General features: G+C 33.3%; 1 protein-coding gene across 1 annotated transcript in view; it reads left to right on the forward strand.

Annotated features, from left to right (window-relative positions):
• Nucleotides 1-4,253: 4,253 nt before the first annotated feature.
• The window catches only part of parvin (beta-parvin), a 73,548-nt gene continuing 56,516 nt past the window's right edge, over nucleotides 4,254-21,285 (forward strand). Inside the window, exon 1 of the mRNA XM_073979039.1 lies at nucleotides 4,254-4,474. Coding sequence (XP_073835140.1) covers nucleotides 4,354-4,474 — 121 coding nt within the window. The 5' untranslated portion in view covers nucleotides 4,254-4,353. The remainder of the gene's footprint in view (nucleotides 4,475-21,285) is intronic.

The following is a 21,285-nucleotide window of genomic DNA, read 5'->3' on the forward strand; positions in this document are numbered from 1 at the left end:
AATTTAAATGAAAAAAATCTGTAGAACCCTTATTTTTTTTTGAATTCCTATATGAATCTGGAAAATTAGCTAACACCAGCTTTGTTCCTTTATTTTTTGAATGGTAAGGGTGGTAAAAGAGAAAAGCGTCAAAATTGCTCTCTCATGAACATTTTTACCAGAAAAGTAAAGGAACGGAAAAATGGTATATCTTGCAGCAATGTCAAAAAGAAACATAAAACATCAATTTTCGTCTTTTATTTCACAGTTTTTAATTTAGTTTTGTCAGCTTTCGACTTTTTCTTCTGTTTCGACCATTTTCTTTTTCATTGTGAAGTAATCGTCAAACAAAAGTCGAAAAATCAGGTCTGCCATTTTTTTTACCTGCAGAAATTTTGCTGGTAGCCTGTGGTAGAAGAGAAAGCCATTTTCGCTCTCTCTCCACTCTCACTCTCTTAAAAATTGCTTCCAGTTTTGCCACTTTTCGGGGTTAAGGAACGCTTTACAGGTTAAAAATGGTAACAAATGGAAAAAATGGTAACCTCAGGTAAGTAAAGGAACACAGCTACCATTAATGAGATGAATAAACTGAATATTGATATACTTGGAGTTTGCGAAGCATGGTGGCCTGATAATGGAGAATTTGCATCTCAAAACGTCAAAATATTTTACTCAGGAAACCTGAATAGAACTCATAAAAACGGAGTAGGTGTCATTTTAAAAAACCACATAGCACAATGCGTAATAGGATTTGTACCAAAATCTGACAGAGCAATGCTTATAAAGTTAGAAACAAACCCTTAAAACTAAATATTATACAAGTATATGCACCCACTGCAGACAAGAGCAAAGAAGAAGTGGAAGATTTTTACGAAGATGTAAAATACCTAATAAATATACTATGTTGTTTTTTATTAACAAAAAGGTCGAAGAAAATTCAATAATTAACAACTATACCTAATAAATATGACAAAACCCCATGATATAACTATCATCCAAGGAGACTTTAATGCCAAAGTTGGACAAGATATTGTACCAGGCTTAATACTATGTTTACATTTACGAAATCCACTCTATTTCATCTGTTGCGTATACGTCAAATGAAAACTCATCTGAAATCGATTGGATTTCATTTGACGTTTGAGCAATGGAATTGACAGTTGAAATCGAGTGGATTTCGTAAATGTAAACATAGTAGCTCTGTTCCTTTACGTTCAAGAATCTTCAAGTTTTACCACTTTTTACTCGAAAAGCGTTCCTTTACTTCAGGCACAATACAATTGATATGGGAGCAGTTTACAACTTTTGCTACTTTTGCCGGTTTTACCATTTTCTGAAGTAAAGGAACAGACCAAGTATAACAGGCAAATTTGGACTAGGCGAGAGAAATGATAGAGGTGACATACTTATTCAATTCTGTCAAGAATATGGGTTGAAAATTACAAATACAATGCTCTGCTTGCCAAAAAGAAGATTGTATACCTGGAAATCCCCTCAGGACAAATCAACAAATATAATACGGAACCAGATAGATTATATTTTGATCAATAAACGCTTTTCTTCATGTGTAATGAAGACATCCACATATCCAGGGGCAGATGTTCCATCGGACCATATCCTGTTAATGACAAAAATAAGAGCAAAATTGAAGAGAAACTCAAAGAGAAAAACACGTGAAAAACTCAATACTGGAAAACTGGAGGAACCAAGGGTTAGGACAAGAATGAGGGAGATCATTGATCAAGAATTTAGAAAAATTGAAGCTGCAGATAGTGAACAGATGTGGAATTCAGTTAAAAATACGCTAAAATCCATAGCGGACAATAATCTAGGAATCACAACAAAACCATAAAAGAATGAATATATGACAAAGGAGATACTAGATCTGATGGAGGAATATATATGTGAGACCGGGGAATACCCAAATGACTGCCTGAGATCAAAGTTTATAACTATACCAAAGAAAACACAGCCGAAACACTGCAGTGACTAAAGACTTATCAGCCTAATGAGCCATGCATTGAAGATTTTCCTAAAAATAATTCATGGGCGAATATATGAGAAGTGTGAAAAAGTTATTGGTGCTTATGCCTTGTTCAGACTGACGGTGTTTCGCTCTCTATTCGTTGTTCGACCCCAAATTACGATGTAATTACTTCATTTCCCATACAAAATATTGAGAACGAACAACGATTTGTGTACATTGTTCAATTTAAATTACTCTCAGAACGACGATAAAATATGTCCCATCTCTAACAAATGAGAGAATTTATCGAAATAAATTAATTATGACAGGAAAAATACAAAATTTAAAAATTTATTAAAAACCCAAACATTTTTAGAAAAACTGCAAAATATGAATGAAAGGTAAACGGTTTAACTACTAGACTAGTTTATAATCAAATCATAGCAAATTGTGTCTTCTCTTTCATTGAATTTGCATTTCTTGTCCATCGTTTCAAATTGGCGTACAAATTTAGAAACAAAAATCAAATGCCTGCCGGAAAGTCTGTATACCAAAGAGTTATTTTGGCAGGCCTGTCTGTCGTTAATTTTCAAAATAGAAAAATTTGAAAATATACTGAAAACACCAAAATTGTGAGAAAAAATAGAAAACATGAATAAAACTAATATAATTTAATATTAAATAATATTTTAATATTAAATAAAGAAGGACAAATATTTTTTCAGTTCATATAAATTAACATTACTCGCCTGTTGGATGAAACTTTCTTTAAAATCAGTAAACAAAAACTATGAACATATGAATCATGTTGCTATGAATTGTGTACCATGTCGTATGAACGGGTTAATTCGTGTACGTAATTATGAGAACGAACGGCGTTAATCAAATGCTGGTATGAACATGGCATTACGTCCATTGGTATCGGGCAGAATGAAATTCGATGTATAAAGGCCTGCGTACATAAGCTGCTTTGCCTGATTGCCTTGCTTACCTGCTTCATTTCTGACGTAATAAGAATAATAGAATAAAGACGAAATTTCGAACTGGGTTGCCATCAGTTGGAAATTGGGTCGGCCTTCTTTGTTCTTTTATTTTTTATTGAAGCAGCAAAGCAAGGCAATCAGGCAAAGCAGCTTATGTACGCAGGCCTTAAAAAGCTTGTATTTGCATGAGGCTGCACATGTTGACGTAAACGGAGAATGCACGGAAGACATAGTAATATCAAAAGGTGTCAGACAAGGATGTATATTATCCCCCTTATTGTTCAATGTATACTCCGAAAGAATATTCCAAGAATCTATCAATGATGTCAAAAAAGGAATCCTGGTTAATGGTACTTTTCTCAACAATATTAGATATGCCAACGACACAACCATACTAGCCGATATCATTGCAGGGCTGCAATACCTACTTACTAGACTAACAACGCACAGTGAAAGCTATGGTCTAAAGATAAATATTAAAAATACTAAGTCCTTGGTCACACTAGATGGTTTCATTGAAACAATTTCATGAAAATCCAGGGTTCCTAGTGGGGAACTCGATTTAAGAATCCCTAAAAGTTTCAATGAAACCACTGTAGTGTGACCTTCGACTAAGTACATGGTTATATCCAAAGAAAGTATGGGTAATCAAACACAAGCTCTGTTCCAGAACTAAAAACTTTTTACAATTTTTACCACTTTTACACATTTTGCGTTCCCGTACACAAAATTTGTATGAAAATCGTTTACGACTTTTACGATTTTTACCACTTTATAAAGTACGGGAACCGGCCAACAATTAAAAATTAAAGATATGGACGTGGAAAGAGTACATAGCTTTATATACCTCGGCGTCATAATAAATGACAAGTGGAACATTTCCGATGCAGAATATAAGGCAGACAGTCCAGGGGACGAAAAGAGAAGTCTTAGATTAACAATATTCAGGAATGGACCGGCATAAATGATGCCTCAACTCTACTCAGCAGGTGCAGAAATGGACAATCTTTTGCTGAAATAATAAACAACTTATAAATACATATAAGCACTTAATATAATGTAATATATTTTATGTAATTGCACTGATCGCCATAAATTCGTAAAACGAATAGGCAAATAAAGAAGAAGAAGAAACTTAGCATCATACCATGATTTGCTTGATTCCGCTCGAAATCACGAACCGCTTTCGAAATCACGAAACGATGCTGAATGTAAACCAAACATATGCCTTGATATGAACATAGCATGAAATTGGTTCAAATTGTTGCAAAGGTTTAAGTAAACAATCACACCTAATGTAAAGACAATGCTACCATATTCGACAAAATCGATTTCCTCATTTTCGAGTGTATAGATCCCTAGAAATATTTTTAATTTTATATTAACAAAAACAACCAACGCGGATTAAAAGTAAATTGTTTCAATATGAGCACCTTAAATCGGCCAAAATCACCACATACAAATAGTACGATAAAATCTGGCGAAAAAGAAGAAAGTTTTTGGGATAAATTCAGCACACTTGGAAGGAAAAAAGGCACTAAAGAAGGTATGAATATGCGAATATGACATACATAAATTTTCAACACACAGTAGATGTAGTATGTGTGTATCATTATTTCCCGTATAGTGTAGGAAAATAATCTCAAATGATTTGCATTACGTCATTGTTTATTATAGAGTATGTTAATGTATGTTGTTGTAGAGTATGTTAATGAATTTCGCCCACTGCAATGTATACACAGTTTGTCAAGTAATTGCTTTCGACCCAAGAAAACGAACATCTTTTTGTATTAATTTACGAAGAATGACAGATAATATACAGTTAGACGACTATATTATTGCAAACGATGAATTTTTACAAATTTAGATATTTAATTAGAAATTACAAGTAATTCTTTCAATAATGTTGGGCTTTTTGTAAATATCTCTTGATTTACTTGTTAATGACAACATCAAGCCAATAAATGCAGAAATCGGTCGGAAATAACAAAAACAACTGGCAAAAAGGATAGGTACCTGGTTTTTATGATGCCAACTAAATAATTGCAAAATGAATGAATGTGCAATAATATCGTGGGATTTTCCCCGCGATTTTTTTCAATAACGGATTTTTATGACTTTTATGGTATGTGGACATGCTGAGCCATAATTTTTGATCATAAATATATTTTTGTGTGTGTGTAACATAGACAGTATATTCAGAAAAAGAGAAAGTCAAGCAAACGGTTTTGGAAAATATGCTACATTTGGTCTATTCTAATTATAATAATGGTAAATCCGAAAGAGGAATCCTTAAAGTCACCTCTCGTAAGCTGAGAAGTGTATACATCATTTACCACACCGAGAAAGAAGCCAGGCTCAAACTGAAGGCGTTACAAGGCAGACCCAAAATAGTAACCATGCGAATTGACCGGAGACTGATTAAAGAAATTGACGAAAGATCCCAAAGCAGCACGAGAAAATTGATTTTTTTAATTAAAAATGATTTTGGAGTAAGTGTCACATGGAAAAATCGGAAAAGTGCTACATAATAACAATCACTCATGAAGAGTGACTAGGTAAAAACCATTGCCCTCCCAGTACAATATATAGAAACTATTCAGACTTGTTACAGACAACTTTTCACACCATCTTTAGTATCGTTATATTTTCTGATGAGATTAAAATGATGCTGTACCATCGCGATGGGTCTCAAAAAGTGTTGCGAAAACCCCTTACAGCCATGGAAAACAAAAATTTAATACATACTGTAAAGTTCGGAAAACTATAATTTATGGTATGGGGTTGTATACCAAGCAGTGACGTTGGTAACATCCAGATCTTGGAGGAAACAATGACAGAGGAAGTTTATTAGGATGTTTCAAAACATGATTTAACCAAAAGCGTCAAGAAATTTAGGCCTGTTGGCCCTGAAAATTCAAACAAATTACAATATAAGTACTACCAAGACAACGCCCCTAAGCATAAATCTAATTTATGTAGGACTTGGTTGTTATACAACTGTACCAAAGTCATTTACACCCCGTTCCAATGTCTAGATATTAGCCCCATCGACAATTCATGGGTACACCTGAAGGAAAAAGTCGGGAATAGGCCGCCTACTAACCTGGGGGACTAAATAAAATGCAATAAAGAAGAAAGTTGTGAATTTTGCAATTCTTTAGTTGACAGTGCAAATAATGAGTTCTTTTCATTTTTGTTAATTTTGAGAAAATGTTTAGTGAAATTTAGCTGTTTTTTATTTTATTATATTAATAAACATCTGTAAGAATTATACTGTTAACAAAAATATCAAAAATTATATTTATTTATATCAATAAAATGATGTTTTATATCAAATTTTGTAATAATTTTGGTTTTGCAATAATTAAGTTGACTAACTGTATGTCTTCGTTTACTCAAAATTTGTACGAATTATTACTGCATGTTGAAGGAGGTATGGAGGTATGAATATGCGAATATGACATACATAAATTTTCAACACACAGTCTATTAGGCAACAGCAACAAAGCTTATCCAAATGATAGATTAAAATTTCATATTTCTTTTCTCTTGTGAGGTTCTTCTTTTCAACCATATCTTAAAACATAAATAAAAAACTTTCTTTTAACTTTCCACGTTGTATCGGGTGTCTTGGCTAACACAAAGAAGAATCAAAATAAAAACACAAGACGGAACCTATTCTCCACAGATTGATTAGAATGAACTATATACCCAGGCGACGGTGTTGATCTACTGAATATCTCTTTGTAGAATAGAATAAAGTCTGAAAATCCCGACAATAGGGACGATACAGATGGACATTCACAAAGTAAAAAACAGAAGTCGAAAAAAGAAGTGGAGGAAAAGGGAAGGGAGAAGATGCAATTGCTTGGTATTAAACTTCACCGAAGAACATTTGGATCGCTATGAAATCCCGAAAGCTGCCGTAAAAAGACTTATGCAAACGATGTATGTAGTATGTATGTATCATTATTTCTCGTATAGTGTAGGAAAAGAATCTCAAATGATTTGCATTACGTCATTGTTTATTATAGAGTATGTTAATGTATGCTGCAGTTTGCAAAAGATTTCGCCCACTGCAATGTATAATGTATACACAGTTTGTCAAGTAATTGCTTTCGACCCAAGAAAACGAACATCTTTTTGTATTAATTTACGAAAAATGACAGATAATATGTGTCTTCGTTTACTCAAAATTTGTACGAATTATTGGAATTATTGTATTACTGGATGTCGTTTATGCCATGTTAATACCAGCATTTGAATCACGTCGTTCGTTCTCATAATTACGTACACGAATTAACCCGTTCATACGACATGGTACACAATTCATAGCAACATGATTCATATTTTCATACTAAAATATTTATCCTTCTTTCAGATATCTATTTAATATTAAATTTTATTATTTTCATTCATGTTTTCTATTTCACAATTTTGGTGTTTTCAGTACATTTTTTAATTTTTCTATTTTCAAATTAACGAGAGAGAGACCTGCCAAAATAAATTTTTGGTATACAGACTTTTTGGCAGGCATTTGATTTTTGTTTCTAAATTTGTACGCGAATTTAAAACGATGGACAAGAAATGCAAGTGCAATAAAAGAGAAGACACAATTTGCTATGATTTGAATATATACTAGCCGTTAAACCGTTTACTTTTCATTCATATTTTGCAGTTTTTTCTAAAAATGTTTGGGTTTTTAATAAATGTTTAAATGTTGTATTTTTCCTGTCATAATTAATTTATTTCGATAAATTCTCTCATTTGTTAGAGATGGGACATGATTTATCGTCGTTCTGATAGTAATTTAAATTGAACAATGTACAAAAATCGTTGTTCGTTCTCAAAATTTTGTATGGGAAATGAAGTAATTACATCGTAATTTGGGTTCGAACAACGAATAGAGAGCGAATTGCCTTAGTATGAACAAGGCATTAGTCGATTACAAGATGTTACTGGATTTGTACGAATTTGTACAAATTATGTATTATAGTAAACGAACACACCTAATATGTCCTTTTGTTAGAGTAGTACCTCACTGTGTGATGCATAGTATTTTTCATTTATGATATACAGTGACAGAAAAGTATACATACATCCTACAAAAATGCAGTTTAGGCTAAATGGTTGGTTTTTTACAGCAACAACTACACTGTGTGGCTCCTTGGTGACAGAATAACCATAATTAAGATCCGTATGCGGAGTGGACTGTCGTGCACTACTGCTAGTATCAGTCCCAAGGTTGGAGGAACGAGAAGTACACATACAGTTAGTCAACTATATTATTGCAAACGAAGAATTTTTAAAAATTTAGATTTTCAATTAGGAATTACTACCAGAAATTCTTTCAATAACGTTGGACTTTTTGTAAATATCTCTTGATTTACTTGTTAATGACAACATCAAGCCAATAAATGCAGAAATCGGTCGGAAATAACAAAAACAACTGGCAAAAAGGATAGGTACCTGGTTTTTATGATGCCAACTAAATAATTGCAAAATGAATGAATGTGCAATAATATCGTGGGATTTTCCCCGCGATTTTTTTCAATAACGGATTTTTATGACTTTTATGGTATGTGGACATGCTGAGCCATAATTTTTGATCAGAAATTAATTTTTGTGTGTGTAATATAGACAGTATATTTAGAAAAAGTGAAAGGCATGTAAACGGTTTTCGAAAATATGCTACATTTGGCCTATTCCAATTATAATAATGGTAAATCAGAAAGAGAAATCTTTAAAGTCACCTCTCGTAAGCTGAGAAGTGTATACAACATCATATACCGCACCGAGAAAGAAGCCAGGCTCAAACTGAAGGTGTTACATGGCAGGCCCAAAATAGTAACCACACGAATTGACAGGAGAATGATTAAAGAAATTGACGAAAGAGTCCAAAGCAGCACCAGAAAATTTGCATTTTTTTAATTAAAAATGATTTTAGAGTAAGTGTGTCACATGGAAAAGTCAGAAAAGTGCTATCTAATAACAAGCACTCATCACGATTGACTAGGTAAAAACCATTGCCCTCCCAGCACAATATACATATAGAAACTATTCCGACTTGTTACAGACAAGTTTTCACGCCATCTTTAGTATCGGCATGGCGTTATATTTTCTGATGAGATTAAAATGATGCTGTACCATCGCGATGGGTCTCAAAAAGTGTTGCGAAAACCCCTTACAGCCATGGAAAACAAAAATTTAATACATACTGTAAAGTTCGGAAAACTATAATTTATGGTATGGGGTTGTATACCAAGCAGTGACGTTGGTAACATCCAGATCTTGGAGGAAACAATGACAGAGGAAGTTTATTAGGATGTTTCAAAACATGATTTAACCAAAAGCGTCAAGAAATTTAGGCCTGTTGGCCCTGAAAATTCAAACAAATTACAATATAAGTACTACCAAGACAACGCCCCTAAGCATAAATCTAATTTATGTAGGACTTGGTTGTTATACAACTGTACCAAAGTCATTTACACCCCGTTCCAATGTCTAGATATTAGCCCCATCGACAATTCATGGGTACACCTGAAGGAAAAAGTCGGGAATAGGCCGCCTACTAACCTGGGGGACTAAATAAAATGCAATAAAGAAGAAAGTTGTGAATTTTGCAATTCTTTAGTTGACAGTGCAAATAATGAGTTCTTTTCATTTTTATTTTATTTATTTTTTATTTATTTCAATTAATATTTGCCTAGTCTTTCGACCTTAAGCTGTATACTACATTATAATGTTTATATAACAAAATTAATATAAAATAAAGTAATAAGTAAGGAATATTTAAACTACTCAAACAAAAATAATTACTATCTGTAAAAGTAGGGGTAGTAATTATAAAAAAAAAACGATATAAACTTATAACATTTCGACTAATAGAGATTTAAAGTACTCCAGGAAATGGATGGGATGTTCAACTACTCGTTTAACAAAAATATACAATGATATATTATAAACATAACTAATTGGTAAAAAAAACTATAATTTTTGAAAATTTAAATTTAGCAAGAAAACAAAGATTATGAAGAAAGGGCATTTTGTGCAAGCACACGATGAATTTTTAACTACTAAAATGAAAACTGCAATAACATATGAATTTGAATCTAGCCACCCAAAACGTGATGTACTTAAACAAATCAAGTAAATAACGACCGAGTGGCAACATCCATATTTTATAATGAAAGTGAAATTTTTGGACATAAGTGAACATAGGCAGAATAAAACATGGAGAAAAATAAAAACACAAGATTGCTAAAAAGATGGAATTATGTATACATATATACAAGCATATACATGCATATGTTTACTCAGGCTATTGAAGGTGCCGCAAGAGATTTTCACGAAATGTACGTTGCGTTACATTAAAAAATCGTATAGAAAGTCTTAAAGAGAGTGGCAAGGAATTATATATCCTGGCCACCCTAACGTGAAAAGAATGCTCTAAAATCGGAGTTAATCTTGGAATAATTAATTGGGGGTTTCTCAGTGATTTAGAAAAATGAAAGAAACGAACTAGGAAACAAGGATACTGCAGCTTAACAACTTTATAGAAATGGATCATATTACGTAGGCTCACAAAATTACGAAAGCTGCAGCCGAGAAAATTATGTATGTACGGTGTTACATGCTGCCGGATGCATATGCCATATACATATCTAATGACTCTATTGAACGCAAGCTGAACCCTTTTCATGTCAGAACCACAAGCACCAGAATAAACTTCTAAACAATATATTATTAATGGCATTATAAGAGCATGGGCCAGTTTTTTCCTGATAAACTGCGGAAATTTTATTTCCACATTATATAATTTTCTAAGAATAAAATTAATTTTGGAAACAACAGAATTGACATGAACTTCGAATTTAAGATGTCTATCTAACATCAGCCCAAGACATTTAATTTGATCAACGAATTCAATAGATCTGAAATCGTATATAACACTTACATCACAATGATCACCCAAACCAAATTTCATTGCTTTCGTTTTAGAGGTGCTTATGTTTAGTTTATTTAAACACATCCAATTATGTAAAATCGACATTGAAGAGTCAATAGAAGCTTGCAAAACATCATGGTAGCTCACATCACTTTTAAAAAGAAGCTGTATGTCATCAGCAAATGCAAATGGCAAGCAATTTGAAGTGGAAAGCAATGGAAAAAGATCATTGATGAAGATTATAAAGAGTAGTGGGCCAAGTACCGATCCTTGTGGTACACCACTCAAAACCGGCAACAATTCAGAAGTACGACCATTACACGAAACATACTGATACATATTAGTAAGGTAAGACAGGATAAGATTGCAAGCTGTTATTGAAAAATTGAAATGTGAATGTAATTTATTTACCAGTAAAGTATGATCTATCCTATCGAAGGCTTTCTCCATGTCAAGGGAAAGAAGAACACAACATTCTTGATTACTAATTATGCTTCTGATGTTGTCAGTAAGGCCAATTAGCATAGAAGTCGTACTCCGATTCCGTCTAAAACCTTGCTGAGAATCGTGAAGTAGACACAAGGATGTAATATGGTCAAGAATCTGAGATTTAACAATGTACTCAAACATTTTCGATAAAATGGGCATTATTGAGATGGGTCTATACGAGTCGGTGGATTCACTTTTACGAATGGGAATAATCTTTCCAATTTTCCACAATGCCGGAAACGTAGAGGTCATTAGCATTGTATTAACCAAATGTAATACATGCCTTTCAATATGAGGCCAAACAATGTTTAAAAATGTTAATGTTAAACCGTCCGAACCCACAGCTTTAGATTTTATTAAAGAAAAAGCAAGCCTAACTTCATCGATTTCAACAGAGCGAAACATAAATGAACCATCCAAATTACCAATGAAACTCGAATCACTGCGGTTTTGAAAAGAACGAAAAGAACTGTTGAGTTCATTGACATCAACATCAATTACGTCCTTTTCATTACCAACACCATATCTCTTCAACACACCCCACAATTCCGCGCTAGTTTTTCCATCAAACAATGACACATTCACTTGGGATTTAATACTTCTTATTACTCGCTTAGATTTGTTACGGCACCTACAATAAATTTTCCAATTTTCAGGACTAGGATTTGATTTATAATTTCTCCAAGCAAGGTTCCGAAGGGATGTGACATGCTTAATTTCTGGATTATCAAACCAATCATCCTTTCTGTAATGATTAATTTTACGTTTTCGTACTGGAAATGAAGAATTAATGTTCGCTAAATTAGAGTACAAGGCATTCAGCTGTAAATCTGAATTGGCAGTTATGTACATGCCTGAGAAATCACACCTAGATACAACTTCCTGAACGTCAACAGGAGATAAAGCCGAGTAATCAACATATTCATAGAACAAAGTCTTACATACTTTTGAAATACTCAGAGAAATAAAAATAAATGAATGGTGCGAAATGCCTGGACACTGAAACTGACTAGAAAGACGAAGGGTTTCAATAGAAGAAAGTAAAAAGTAATCGATTAGGGATGTAGACCTATGTGCAATATCATAATGAGTGGGAAGTGAATTATGAACTACAGATAAATTAATGTTACTACACACATTTCTCACATGAATCGATTTTGGTAAATTAAATAAATTATTGTTGAAGTCGCCCATTAAAACAACGTCATCATACCTTACAATTAAATCAGATAAATTATCTTCAATATTGGCAAAGTCCCCATGCGGCAAATAAACAGTGCCAACCAAAACTTTTTTTCTCCCAAAACATAGCTCTGCAAAAATACACTCAAGTACACCATATGATGTGCTCTTAAAAACAATTTTGTGTTTTATCTCTTTAGAAATGTAGATGGCCACACCGCCACCTCTGCCCTCAGGTCTATCACTTCTGTGACAAATATACCCTGGTATGTCCACCACATTGTAAGACATATAAGGCTTAAGCCAAGTCTCACTAACACCAACACAATCCAAATAATTATCTTGCAAAATGTCCCTAATTTCATTGATCTTTGACGAATTTTGATTAATTTTGAAACTTTGGCAGTTAAAATGCGCAATGTTTAAGTTATTTCTATGGTTACAAAGAAGCGCTTTTAAAATAGCGTTATCACTGGCAATGTTCATTTTTAGACTATAGTGCAGAAAAAGAATTTAAATGTTTTGTAAAAAAAAAAATAGCTAAAATATATGAATATATAAATAAATAGAAATACACTACATAAGTGCCATTGAAGTAACAGGATGCCTATGTAGATATCGATTCACTGCATTCATCTAACAGCTGTGCACACTGATCAACGTCCATTTCAGCGTTAGATCCATCTTGCAGAACTACCTCCACCTTCGGCTTATCTGCGTTATAGAGCTTGTAATACTGTATTTTTCCCAAACTTCTAAGTTTCTTGCAAAGATAAATTAACTTCGAAGAAGTGGCATTAAGATGGTCGTTCAGAAACACTCGACTACCTGCATCATCACCAGTAATGTCTCGTAAATGCAGGCGTATTCCTCTATGGTAATTTGCCATCAAAAGATCACGAGTGTACACTGAGTTAAACTTTACCAATACCGACTTCCCATTTAAGAAGTAACAACAATGTTGTACGTCGAGTGGACTTAGATCAACACCACACAATGAAGCAATTTTTATAATCGGTGTTCTCAAATCTTTAATGCCGTCTGGCAAACCATTTACTACAATGTTCGCTCTATTAAGCCTCCTCTGCATAATATCTTGTTGCATATGAATTTCTCTTATCTCATTACATCGACAGGAATCTAGCCGTTTAGCCATGTCGTAGCAGTTTTTCTGTTCTTCATCTAATTTTATAATTTTGGCATTCACTTCCTCTCGAAACCCATCAATAATACCAATAATTTTCTCCTGAAAGGATTTGAATTGTTCAAGCAGCTCCAGTTTATACTGATCTTGACGTTTTTCCAGCGAGGAGTTAAGTTCAGAGCAACATTGGCGCAGCTCATCACTCAAATATTTGTCATGGGTGGCAGTTGGCGCAGAAGATGTGTTGCTAATTTGTTCTGTTGTATTTAAACCGCCAGCACTTTCACCCGAAGTGCAATCTTTCATTTTTATACATTTTGTGCATTTAAACAAAAAATTTTTGTTTTTATATAAAAACGCATGTTGCTCTTTTGTTACTTTTAAGCAAGCACTATGATAATAATCGCCACATACTGAGCATCCAATGCTGTTTGTCGTAACAGTAACATTACACTTTAGGCATTTATATACTTTTCTCTTGGGAGCCATAATCACAGCAATGTAAAAACAACAACAATAGAAGATGCGGCAACAATAAATAAAAACTCAATAGCAAAAAATAAGCAACAGCAATCTCAAGTCACTTCAGATAACTGTCGATGAAATATCCAAATCCAATAGATATAAATATGTGTCGACGAAATTTGTTATTCAGTTACACTTCAGAAGGCAATGAATAAACAAGTTCTGGTTTCTCTATTTTTCTTCTTTTCAGCTTCTTCTTCTTCCAAGTTAAACAACATAAATTATGTGGGAGTTATAATTACAAACACAGTGTAATTCGTTGTAAAACTCCAAGAACTCCAATAACTTAGCGACAAACTCCACTTTCCAGACAACAATTTATAACTTTCAACTACTATTAGCTATTATTTACTTTAATTTAAATAATTTTTCCGCGCAGACAAAATAATTTACACTTGCTTCATTTCAGAGTTGCCATTTTTGTTAATTTTGAGAAAATGTTTAGTGAAATTTAGCTGTTTTTTATTTTATTATATTAATAAACATCTGTAAGAATTATACTGTTAACAAAAATATCAAAAATTATATTTATTTATATCAATAAAATGATGTTTTATATCAAATTTTGTAATAATTTTGGTTTTGCAATAATTAAGTTGACTAACTGTATGTCTTCGTTTACTCAAAATTTGTACGAATTATTACTGCATGTTGAAGGAGGTATGGAGGTATGAATATGCGAATATGACATACATAAATTTTCAACACACAGTCTATTAGGCAACAGCAACAAAGCTTATCCAAATGATAGATTAAAATTTCATATTTCTTTTCTCTTGTGAGGTTCTTCTTTTCAAGCATATCTTAAAACATAAATAAAAAACTTTCTTTTAACTTTCCACGTTGTATCGGGTGTCTTGGCTAACACAAAGAAGAATCAAAATAAAAACACAAGACGGAACCTATTCTCCACAGATTGATTAGAATGAACTATATACCCAGGCGACGGTGTTGATCTACTGAATATCTCTTTGTAGAATAGAATAAAGTCTGAAAATCCCGACAATAGGGACGATACAGATGGACATTCACAAAGTAAAAAACAGAAGTCGAAAAAAGAAGTGGAGGAAAAGGGAAGGGAGAAGATGCAATTGCTTGGTATTAAACTTCACCGAAGAACATTTGGATCGCTATGAAATCCCGAAAGCTGCCGTAAAAAGACTTATGCAAACGATGTATGTAGTATGTATGTATCATTATTTCTCGTATAGTGTAGGAAAAGAATCTCAAATGATTTGCATTACGTCATTGTTTATTATAGAGTATGTTAATGTATGTTGCAGTTTGCAAAAGATTTCGCCCACTGCAATGTATAATGTATACACAGTTTGTCAAGTAATTGCTTTCGACCCAAGAAAACGAACATCTTTTTGTATTAATTTACGAAAAATGACAGATAATATGTGTCTTCGTTTACTCAAAATTTGTACGAATTATTGGAATTATTGTATTACTGGATGTCGTTTATGCCATGTTAATACCAGCATTTGAATCACGTCGTTCGTTCTCATAATTACGTACACGAATTAACCCGTTCATACGACATGGTACACAATTCATAGCAACATGATTCATATTTTCATACTAAAATATTTATCCTTCTTTCAGATATCTATTTAATATTAAATTTTATTATTTTCATTCATGTTTTCTATTTCACAATTTTGGTGTTTTCAGTACATTTTTTAATTTTTCTATTTTCAAATTAACGAGAGAGAGACCTGCCAAAATAAATTTTTGGTATACAGACTTTTTGGCAGGCATTTGATTTTTGTTTCTAAATTTGTACGCGAATTTAAAACGATGGACAAGAAATGCAAGTGCAATAAAAGAGAAGACACAATTTGCTATGATTTGAATATATACTAGCCGTTAAACCGTTTACTTTTCATTCATATTTTGCAGTTTTTTCTAAAAATGTTTGGGTTTTTAATAAATGTTTAAATGTTGTATTTTTCCTGTCATAATTAATTTATTTCGATAAATTCTCTCATTTGTTAGAGATGGGACTTGATTTATCGTCGTTCTGATAGTAATTTAAATTGAACAATGTACAAAAATCGTTGTTCGTTCTCAAAATTTTGTATGGGAAATGAAGTAATTACATCGTAATTTGGGTTCGAACAACGAATAGAGAGCGAATTGCCTTAGTATGAACAAGGCATTAGTCGATTACAAGATGTTACTGGATTTGTACGAATTTGTACAAATTATGTATTATAGTAAACGAACACACCTAATATGTCCTTTTGTTAGAGTAGTACCTCACTGTGTGATGCATAGTATTTTTCATTTATGATATACAGTGACAGAAAAGTATACATACATCCTACAAAAATGCAGTTTAGGCTAAATGGTTGGTTTTTTACAGCAACAACTACACTGTGTGGCTCCTTGGTGACAGAATAACCATAATTAAGATCCGTATGCGGAGTGGACTGTCGTGCACTACTGCTAGTATCAGTCCCAAGGTTGGAGGAACGAGAAGTACACATACAGTTAGTCAACTATATTATTGCAAACGAAGAATTTTTAAAAATTTAGATTTTCAATTAGGAATTACTACCAGAAATTCTTTCAATAACGTTGGACTTTTTGTAAATATCTCTTGATTTACTTGTTAATGACAACATCAAGCCAATAAATGCAGAAATCGGTCGGAAATAACAAAAACAACTGGCAAAAAGGATAGGTACCTGGTTTTTATGATGTCAACTAAATAATTGCAAAATGAATGAATGTGCAATAATATCGTGGGATTTTCCCCGCGATTTTTTTCAATAACGGATTTTTATGACTTTTATGGTATGTGGACATGCTGAGCCATAATTTTTGATCAGAAATTAATTTTTGTGTGTGTAATATAGACAGTATATTTAGAAAAAGTGAAAGGCATGTAAACGGTTTTCGAAAATATGCTACATTTGGCCTATTCCAATTATAATAATGGTAAATCAGAAAGAGAAATCTTTAAAGTCACCTCTCGTAAGCTGAGAAGTGTATACAACATCATATACCGCACCGAGAAAGAAGCCAGGCTCAAACTGAAGGTGTTACATGGCAGGCCCAAAATAGTAACCACACGAATTGACAGGAGAATGATTAAAGAAATTGACGAAAGAGTCCAAAGCAGCACCAGAAAATTTGCATTTTTTTAATTAAAAATGATTTTGGAGTAAGTGTGTCACATGGAAAAGTCAGAAAAGTGCTATCTAATAACAAGCACTCATCACGATTGACTAGGTAAAAACCATTGCCCTCCCAGCACAATATATAGAAACTATTCCGACTTGTTACAGACAAGTTTTCACGCTATCTTTAGTATCGGCATGGCGTTATATTTTCTGATGAGATTAAAATGATGCTGTACCATCGCGATGGGTCTCAAAAAGTGTTGCGAAAACCCCTTACAGCCATGGAAAACAAAAATTTAATACATACTGTAAAGTTCGGAAAACTATAATTTATGGTATGGGGTTGTATACCAAGCAGTGACGTTGGTAACATCCAGATCTTGGAGGAAACAATGACAGAGGAAGTTTATTAGGATGTTTCAAAACATGATTTAACCAAAAGCGTCAAGAAATTTAGGCCTGTTGGCCCTGAAAATACAAACAAATTACAATATAAGTACTACCAAGACAACGCCCCTAAGCATAAATCTAATTTATGTAGGACTTGGTTGTTATACAACTGTACCAAAGTCATTTACACCCCGTTCCACTGTCTAGATATTAACCCCATCAACAATTCATGGGTACACCTGAAGGAAAAAGTCGGGAATAGGCCGCCCACTAACCTCGGGGACTAAATAAAATGCAATAAAGAAGAAAGGCAAAAAATGCCATTTGAATATGACATTCCGAAACTTCTTTATTAAATTCAGATACGTTTACAAGCTGGTTTTGATGCTAAAGGTGAGCATACGAAATATTGGAACCAACTTTTCGAAAAATACCGTGAATGACTGAAAACTTGTGGATTTTGCAATTCTTTAGTTGACAGTGCAAATAATGAGTTGTTCTCATTTTTGTTAATTTTAAGAAAATGTTTGGTGAAATTTAGCTATTTTTTATTTTATTATATTAATAAACATCTGTAAGAATTATACTATTAACAAAAATATTAAAAATGATATTTATTTATACCAATAAAATGATGTTTTATTTTAAATTTTGTAATAATTTTGGTTTTGCAATAATTTCGTTGACTAACTGTATCTGTTTCAATAATGGACGGACGATTAGAAACATGTTTATCATTTCCATTGACGGACGAATCATTGATACTGCATCTGGGACACGTGAATTCAAACGAATTACTTTTTAGTCTTGCAGTAGAAATGCCCAAGCACTTAGTAGCGTGATAATGCGCAAAGCAGCGCGTGCAATAAACTTTGTATTGGGTTTTTGTGCAATTAGATTTACAAATGCCACACTTGTATTCTTTGACAGGAGCCATTAGCACAACACAGGTTATGTTTTCGTTTTTTAAACAACAATCAACAGCTTTCAGCGTGACACCAATTTCAATTAAGAATGCAATGAATACAGGAAATTTTAATAAATGCTACAAAATATAAATTTCTTGTGGCAATTCAATACTTGGCTTAAATCTAGTTTAGTAAAAACTCTCCGATTTTTTCGAAATTTTTTCCATAGGTAGATATTTTTACGCTGATTACGGGAATGTAAAATTTTCTTGGGGGACGGACCCGGTTACCCGGTTATTCGACCCGAAAGTCCGGGTACCCGGTACCCGATAGACCCGGTTCTACTGAACCGATTCTTACAAAATGGGTATCGTTGGAAAGCTTATGAAAATACCTATCAAACAAGTGGTCATATGATGGGGTTATCTCCAGGGGTTCAGAAGTTATAACCAAAATACCTCTTTTTGGACCCGGGTTTTTCCATAAAACCCTCAAAAAGTCGAAAAAGGGCCCATTATGGGTGCTCAATTAATTCACGTAATTTTATAGCTCATACTTCAACCTTTCCAAAATGGTGCCATTTGTTATAATACCTTCGCTGGGTCCAGAGATATTGACCTTAGAATGAGAGAAAAATTTAAAATTTACAAGAAAATGTTGTTCCCATTCCCTAGATTTGAACCTGTCCATAGGAGAAAGTCTTAAATCCCCGGCCGAAGGCCGGCTACTTAGAGAAAATTTATACTTTAAAAGAAAATGTTGTTCCCATTCCCTAGATTTGAACCTGTCCATAGGAGAAAGTCTTAAATCCCCGGCCGAAGGCCGGCTACTTAGAGAAAATTTATAATTTAAAAGAAAATGTTGTTCCCATTCCCTAGATTTGAACCTGTCCATAGGAGAAAGTCTTAAATCCCCGGCCGAAGGCCGGCTACTTAGTGAAAATTTATAATTTAAAAGAAAATGTTGTTCCCATTCCCTAGATTTGAACCTGTCCATAGGAGAAAGTCTTAAATCCCCGGCCGAAGGCCGGCTACTTAGAAAAAAATTTACTTAAAAAAAGTGATGAATTTAGAAAAACTCTGGACCCAGTGAAGGTATTATAACAAATGGCACCATTTTGGAAAGGTTGAAGTATGAGCTATAAAATTGCGTGAATTAATTGAGCACCCATAATGGGCCCTTTTTCGACTTTTTGAGGGTTTTATGGAAAAACCCGGGTCCAAAAAGAGGTATTTTGGTTATAACTTCTGAACCCCTGGAGATAACCCCATCATATGACCACTTGTTTGATAGGTATTTTCATAAGCTTTCCAACGATACCCATTTTGTAAGAATCGGTTCAGTAGAACCGGGTCTATCGGGTACCGGGTACCCGGACTTTCGGGTCGAATAACCGGGTAACCGGGTCCGTCCCCCAAGAAAATTTTATATTCCCGTAATCAGCGTAAAAATACCTACCTCTGGAAAAAATTTCAAAAAAATCGGAGAGTTTTTACTAAACTAGATTTGTTCCCAATACTTTTTGACATGATATACTGCGCAGAATTATTTATTTATTTATAATTTCAATAAATTTTTTCGAAACTTTCCCATTATTTTGGCGTTCTTAGGTCGAGTTTCCCATTACAGTAATTTCATAAAATTACTTTTGTATGGAACTCGATCTATGAACGCCAAAATAATGGGAAAGTTTCGTATGAAAGTTTTAGCGTGTAACATAAGAGTAAGCTTACCCATTTCGGTTTATTTTGAATTTGTTTAACATTGTTGACATCCCAATAGTTAATTCATAAGCAGAAATGTGGCAATATGTTTTAAATTATTTACTGTTTACACCAACATTATAAATCGCCTTAAAATTTGTTGTTCAAAAAAATAGGAGTGCGGAAGAAAAAGGGCAATAAAAATATTTTTAGTTGAGTTTAAGATCAAAATTGTCTATATTTTAGTTGATAGTAGTGAATCAAATAGATTTTATGAGATTTGATGGCTGTTGGAAAACAAAAGTTCTTTTGGAGGTAGCCTAAAAACAGGTGATTGTCCTTGCAGCGATTTTTTCCATAAATTGAGCACTTATTGGGTAACTCAATGGATTTTGTAGACAGAACTTTAGTGATTAGAGTTTTTTGATGTTCTGGCTGTTATCTCGAACAATATATAATGATCGGTATCCCAGAAATTTGTGTATTTTGATCCTTGAGCCAAGTTAAAGCCGGTTTCCATTACCTCTTTAGGTAAGGATAGGCTAAAATTGCGTATCTATAAGGCATTAATTTCCGGATCAAGTGATATTTTGAGGTCCTTAGCATCTTAACTGCACGCAATATTCATTATATGGTTCATTTTTGAATAATTGGATGATTTGCACATATGAGACATTTTTCAAAACGCTTTGTTGAGAAGGAAACTTTAAAGACAAACTTTTGAAGTTGGCCTAAGATTATTTTAATTAGGTTTTGCATCGTATAATAAACAGTTTTCTAATCAAACTAACCTAAATGAAGTATTTTTGAGTGAAAAACGTAAGTTTATATTGAAAAATATATTACGGCGCATACCAACCATAGTGCAATCCCAGCCTGCCTCTCACTAAATGGGTCAAAGTACATTTCAACCGTTCACGTTTTAAACATT

Source organism: Musca autumnalis, unplaced genomic scaffold (genome assembly GCF_047663935.1).
Source record: "Musca autumnalis isolate F117 unplaced genomic scaffold, ASM4766393v1 scaffold_3, whole genome shotgun sequence".
Classification (NCBI taxonomy): domain Eukaryota; kingdom Metazoa; phylum Arthropoda; class Insecta; order Diptera; family Muscidae; genus Musca; species Musca autumnalis.